Source organism: Palaemon carinicauda, chromosome 20 (assembly GCF_036898095.1).
Source record: "Palaemon carinicauda isolate YSFRI2023 chromosome 20, ASM3689809v2, whole genome shotgun sequence".
In the NCBI taxonomy this organism is placed as follows: Eukaryota; Metazoa; Arthropoda; class Malacostraca; order Decapoda; family Palaemonidae; genus Palaemon; species Palaemon carinicauda.
In genome coordinates this window covers 112,394,453-112,401,952 of record NC_090744.1, presented here as the reverse complement: position 1 = coordinate 112,401,952, position 7,500 = coordinate 112,394,453, and the positions used below count along the sequence as shown (strand labels likewise).

The 7,500-nt window shown below is 30.6% G+C and overlaps 1 protein-coding gene across 1 annotated transcript in view; it reads right to left on the bottom strand.

The window, feature by feature from the left end:
- LOC137660071 (uncharacterized) overlaps window positions 1–7,064 on the bottom strand; it is an 83,042-nt gene extending 75,978 nt beyond the window's left edge. Inside the window, exon 1 of the mRNA XM_068394793.1 lies at window positions 6,549–7,064. Within this exon, the coding sequence (XP_068250894.1) occupies window positions 6,549–6,595 (47 nt within the window). The 5' untranslated portion in view covers window positions 6,596–7,064. The remainder of the gene's footprint in view (window positions 1–6,548) is intronic.
- Window positions 7,065–7,500: the final 436 nt, after the last annotated feature.

Below are 7,500 nucleotides of genomic sequence, written 5' to 3'. Positions count from 1 at the left end.
CATACATTCATACATTATGAAAAAGGACCCACATACTTATTCACCTCACCTAATCAATTCAGTTCCATACATTCATACATTATGAAAAAGGACCCACATACTTATTCACCTCACCTAATCAATTCAGTTTCATACATTCATACATTATGAAAAAGGACCCACATACTTATTCACCTCACCTAATCAATTCAGTTCCATACATTCATACATTAGGAAAAAGGACCCACATACTTATTCACCTCACCTAATCAATTCAGTTCCATACATTCATACATTAGGAAAAAGGACCCACATACTTATTCCCTTCACCTAATCAATTCAGTTTCATACATTCATACATTATGAAAAGGACCAACATACTAATCAATTCAGTTTCATACATTCATACATTATCAAAAAGGACCCCCATCCTTATTCACCTTATAAACTCAATTCAGTTTCATACATTCATTACAATACCCACATACTTATTCACCTCACCTAATCAATTCAGTTCCATACATTCATACATTATGAAAAGGACCAACATACTAATCAATTCAGTTTCATACATTCATACATTATCAAAAAGGACCCCCATCCTTATTCACCTTATAAACTCAATTCAGTTTCATACATTCATTACAATACCCACATACTTATTCACCTCACCTAATCAATTCAGTTTCATACATTCATACATTACGAAAAAGTGGCACTCAATTCCTAATTCAAATTTATCAAAGACGCTACGCCCATACCTGTCTACCCGTGATCAAAAGTCCCGCTTGGAAAACGCTCTACAACTTTCGAAACGAGTTTCCGCAGTGAAAACCGACCCGTGGGACGAACCACTTTATCATATTATAAACTCAATTGGGACTACAAGAGTAATTCAGGCATGGCTGGTCAGAGAATCTCAGTGAGGATTATAAAGGAAAATAATCTCTAAATAAACATAAATAGTTAACTAAAAGGGACAATAATATCTAAATAAACATAAGTAGTTAACTAAAAGGGACAATAATCTCTAAATAAACATAAGTAGTTAACTAAAAGGGACAATAATCTCTAAATAAACATAAGTAGTTATCTAAAAGGGACAATAATCTCTAAATGAACATAAATAGTTAACTAAAAGGGAAAATAATCAATAAATAAACAAATAGGGGTAAATAAAAGGGAAAATACTCACTAAATAAATATAAATAGTGGTAACTAAAGGGAAAAATACTATCTAAAAATTTTAAATAAACATAAATAGTGGTAACTGAAAGGAAAAATACTCTCTAAACATAGTGGTAACTAAAAGGGAAATTTTTTTTTAAATAAACATAAATAGTGGTAACTAAAAGGGAAAATTATCTCTAAATAAACATAAAAAGTAACTAAAAGGGAAAATAATCTCTAAATAAACATAAATAGTGATAACTAAAAGGGAAAATAATCTCTAAATAGACATAAATAGTGGTAACTAAAAGGGAAAATAATCTCTAAATAAACATTAGTTAACTAAAAGGGAAAATAATCTCTAAATAAACATAAATAGTGGTAACTAAAAGGGACAATACTCACTAAGTAACCATAAATAGTGGTAACTAAAAGGGAAAATAATCTCTAAATAAACATAAATAGTTAACTAAAAGGGAAAATAATCTCTAAATAAACATAAATAGTGGTAACTAAAAGGGAAAATAATCTCTAAATAAGCATAAATAGTTAACTAAAATGGAAAATACTATCTAAATAAACATAAATAGTGGTAATTAAAAGGGAAAATAATCTCTAAATAAACAAATAGTGTCAACTAAAAGGGAAAATCATTTTTAAATAAACATAAATGGTGGTAACTAAAAGGGAAAATAATCTCTAAATATACATAAATAGTGGTAACTAAAAGGGAAAATAACCTCTAAATAAACAAATAGTGGCAACTAAAAGGGAAAATCATTTTTAAATAAACATAAATAGTGGTAACTAAAAGGGAAAATAATCTCTAAATATACATAAATAGTGGTAACTAAAAGGGAAAATAACCTCTAAATAAACAAATAGTGGCAACTAAAAGGGAAAATCATTTTTAAATAAACATAAATAGTGGTAACTAAAAGGGAAAATAATCTCTAAATATACATAAATAGTGGTAACTAAAAGGGAAAATAACCTCTAAATAAACAAATAGTGGCAACTAAAAGGGAAAATCATTTTTAAATAAACATAAATGGTGGTAACTAAAAGGGAAAATAATCTCTAAATAAGCATAAATAGTGGTAACTAAAAGGGAAAATAATCTCTAAATAAACATGAATAGTGGTAACTAAAAGGGAAAATACTCACTATATAAAAATAAATAATGGTAAATAAAGGGAAAATAATGCTCATCTGAGACACTGTGGCCATGTAATAAGGGAGGAGGTGGAACAATTTAGAGAGTTAATCTCTAAATACACATAAATAATAAGACCAATTCTCTCTGACCATTCTTTTTCTTTAGTAATAAATCGTTGGTCTCTATTCCGTGAATTCCAGAATATTAGATAAGTCGTTTCCCATTCTCACTACATGTTCAGACCCTCCCGTAATACCTAATTCCACATATATAATAAAGATCTATCCTTTCTGACCCTTCTTTTTCTTTAGTAATAAATCCTTGGTCTCTATTCCATGAATTCAAGAATATTAAATAAGTCATTTCCCATCCTCACTACATGTTCAGACCCTCCCGTAATATCTAACTCTAATCCCTTTCCCACCAGGCTGTTCTTCATCCCCTTGCATGCAGTTGTTAAGAGCCATTTTACTTAAAACACGTTTCTTCTCATTTTTATTCGTAAACCACTTACATTTTCTATTTAGTTCATCGACTATTTTACTATAGCTTTCGTAATAAATACGCTTACTGTCAATATAAATGCATATGTAAATAATTACATATATATATATATATATATATATATATATATATATAGAGAGAGAGAGAGAGAGAGAGAGAGAGAGAGAGAGAGAGAGAGAGAGAGAGAGAGAATTTTTAAGACCTACGTATGACAAAAAATGCTTCGGAATAGCCAACCTTTCTTGAGCATATATACATAAATATATATATATATATATATATATATATATATATATATATATATATATATATATATGTATATATATACATATATATATGTGTGTATATATATATATATATATATATATATATATATATATATATAATATCGACTTCCTAGAAAAAAAATATGATTAAAAGAAACGGTAAAACAGAAGGTTGATTTCTTTAGACAAAAAAAATTAGAATCAAAAGAAACAGAAATATTTCACATGACCGCCTACAAAAAACTAGGGTCAGTTGGAACCGCAAAAATCCGTGATATTATGATGCAGATTAAAAGAATAAATGACTGAATTAAAGAAAAAACAAACAATTTAACTGTTAGACTCGTTTCTAGTAACATAAAAACGAAACTAGTAATGTTAAATTTTTTTTTTTTTTATCATAGTTTTGGATTACATCTGTAATTGCGTAACGGAACTTTCATAGTTTCAGGTTCCCGTTTACTCGTCATGTTAGGTTACGGCTAGCCATCAAATTAGGCTACGACTGGCCATCCAATTATGTTATGGCTAGCCATCATGTTAGGTTACGGTTACCCATCAAGTTAGGCTACAGATAGCGGTCTAGATATGTTACGACTGGCCATCAAGTTAGGATACGAATGGCCATCATGTTAGGTTACGGTTACACATCAAGTTAGGCTACAGATAGCCGTCTAGTTATGTTACGACTGGCCATCAAGTTAGGATACAACTGGCCATCAAGTTAGGATACAGCTAGCTATCAAGTTAGGCTACAGATAGCCATCTAGTTATGTTGCGACTAGCCATCAAGTTAGGCTACAGATAGCCATCTAGTTATGTTACGACTGGCCATCAAGTTAGGCTACAGATAGCCATCTAGTTATGTTACGACTGGCCATCAAGTTAGGATACAACTGGCCATCAAGTTAGGATACAGCTAGCTATCAAGTTAGGCTACAGATAGCCATCTAGTTATGTTACGACTGGCCATCAAGTTAGGATACAGATATCCATCTAGTTATGTTACGACTGGCCATCAAGTTAGGTACCAGCTAGCTATCAAGTTAGGCTACGGCTAGTCGTTAAGTTAAGCTACGACTGGCCATCAAGTTAGGGTACAGCTAGCTATCAAGTTAGGCTACGGCTAATCATTAAGTTAAGCTACGACTGGCCATCAAGTTAAGCTACGGTTAGTCATCAAGTTAGGATACAACTGGCCATCAAGTTAGGATACAGCTAGCTATCAAGATAGGCTACGGCTAATCGTTAAGCTACGACTGGCCATCAAGTTAAGCTACAGTTAGTCATCAAGTTAGGTTACAACTGGCCATCAAGTTAGGGTACAGCTAGCTATCAAGTTAGGCTACGGCTAATCGTTAAGTTAAGCTACGACTGGCCATCAAGTTAAGCTACGGTTAGTCATCCAGTTAGGTTACAACTGGCCATCAAGTTAGGATACAGCTAGCTATCAAGTTAGGCTACGGCTAATCGTTAAGTTCAGCTACGACTGGCCATCAAGTTAAGCTACGGTTAGTCATCAAGTTGGGTTACAACCGGCCATCAACAGTGGTTACGGTTAGCCACCAAGTTAGAATCGAGATCTTTAATTTCCGGTTATGGTCAAAACATTCAAACTTTAAAAAAAAAAAAAAAAAAAAAAAAAAAAAAAAAAAAAAAAAAAAAAAAAAAATTACGGATAAAACGAAACGTAGCTGGAGTAGCGAATCATGTCACCGTGAGGCCTATTGATTGACGTGAAGGCTGAATAGCGTCCAATCAAAATAAACACATCATAACATTTCTATAACATGTCAGTTCTCTTTTCACTTTTCTAGAATAGTGAATTCACGCATTTCTATAACATGTCAGTTCTCTTTTCACTTTTCTAAAATAGTGAATTCACGCATTTCTATAACATGTCAGTTCTCTTTTCACTTTTCTAAAATAGTGAATTCCCGCATTTCTATAACATGACAGTTCTCTTTTCACTTTTCTAGAATAGTGATTTCCCTTTCATTATCATGTTGTCATCATTATCCGTACAGTGATTCGTGTTGTGCAATGGTACATCATTAGAACATATAAATATAATGAATTGAAATAAATGTTCCACTTTTTTCTAAAATAGTGATTTCCCTTTCATTATCATATCGTCATCATTATCTGTACAGTGATTCATGTTGTGCAATGGTACATTATCAGGACATATAAATGCAATGAATTGAAATATATGAAATCAATAGTTTATTTAAGTGGGGTGAAATGTAATAGATTTTAAGAAAAATGAAAATGATAATGGCCTCCTACAAGTACAATCATATAAGTTGAAATATTTTACTTAATCATAAAACCTATAATTCTTAATCATTAAATATATACTTAAACAAACTTGAAATCATACTAAATAGCAAGAAAAAAACTACTGAAAGTTATCAATGCCATTATTGTTAATTACTAAAAAATTAATGAAACAATATAAGCTATGTATGCTACTCCTTAAATTTCTCAAAACAATATAAATAAAAAAAAAACTAATGAAAGTGATCAATAGCATTGATCTAAGTTAATAAAAATTCAATAAAACAAAATAAGCTATGTATGCTATCCCTTAAGAGGTTTAAGGGATATCATACATAGCTTATTTTGTTTTTATTGAATTTTTATTCATTTACATCAATGGCATTGATCACTTTTAGTGGCTTTTTTGTTATTTATATTGTTTTAAGAAATTTAAGGAGTAGCATACATAGTTTATTGTGTTTTATTGAATTTTTATAAATTTTTATTAACTTACATCACTGTCATTGATCACTTTCAGTAGCTTTTTTGTTATTTATATTGTTTTAAGAGATATAAGGAGTAGCATACGTAGTTTATTGTGTTTTATTGAACTTTTATCAATTTTTATTAACTTACATCAATTTCATTGATCACTTTCAGTAGCTTTTTTGTTATTTATATTGTTTTAAGAAATTTAAGGAGTAGCATACATAGTTTATTGTGTTTTATTGAATTTTCATTCATTTTTATTAACTTACATCAATGTCATTGATCACTTTCAGCAGTTTTTTGTTACAATAATTACAGTTGAATAATTATCAAAAACAAATTCACTTTCAGTAGTTTTTGGTTAGAATAATTACAGATGAATAATTACAAAAAACAAATTCACTTTCAGTAGTTTTTTTTTGTTAGAATAATTACAGTTGAATAATTATCAAAAACAAATTCCCTTTCAGTAGTTTTTTGTTAGAATAATTACAGTTGAATAATTATCAAAAACAAATTCCCTTTCAGTAGTTTTTTGTTAGAATAATTACAGTTGAATAATTATCAAAAACAAATTCCCTTTCAGTAGTTTTTTGTTAGAATAATTACAGTTGAATAATTATCAAAAACAAATTCACTTTCAGTAGATTTTGTTAGAATAATTACAGTTGAATAATTATCAAAAAACAAATAAGTAATAATGTATCCATCATACATACCGCCACTTCTTATCCGGATCCTTATTAGGCCTCTGAAGGGTCCACATCTTGAAAAACACCTTAGACGGAATTTTGACGGGAGAGAGACTTTGCCGCGACAGAGATAACGAGATAGGCGTTTTTTATCTTTTTTTTTTATTTACTCGGAAGGTCTTACCACATCAGAGGCGACTTTTCGTAGACTAGATGGCTGGTAGATTCACTGCGTTATGACTCAATTAAATCAAAATTTTGGAAAGTACGGTTTTTGAAATGCTTTTTTGGAAATCTATATCAGCTTAATCGAAACAATGTTCACTTTTTGGAAGATGCAATGCATTGGTTATTTACAAATTTGAAGTCACAAAGTTGAAATATTGAATATTGTTCCTTAATGTAGACACAGCACGCACATCCTTTAAGTATAAAGGTATTTCCTTTCTAAAGCTGAGAAAAATTATTTACATGAAAACGTCATGACGAACATTTCCACTTTGCCGAGCTAACACAACCCCTGACCATGTTGCCACCAGACCCTTCGACACAGGAATGAAAACCAATTGCTGACGACGGTCTGGAATCGTTGCAGGTTCACGTACTTCGCTGCCAGACAAGCGATTCGATCACGTCGTACAGGAGAGGAGCAGCAGTTCTTGCTGTTTGTGAAGGTTACCGCGGATAAAAAATAATACTTATTACTTAAGTTTAGGGTTTTTATAAGGCTGTAATCTATATGATGGCTATGTTTCATACATAAATAATAAATTCCCTACATAATATGTCAAAGGTATTCTCCGCTGCATTTAATAATACTCGATTTTTTATTAAAACAGTACTTATTACTAAGGTTACGTTTTTTTATAAGGCTGAAATTTATATTGTTTATGTTCTATAGAAATATACTATATTCCCTAAGGAATCAGTGAAAGGAATTCTCCGTCCCATTAAATAATACTCGATTTTGGAATATATA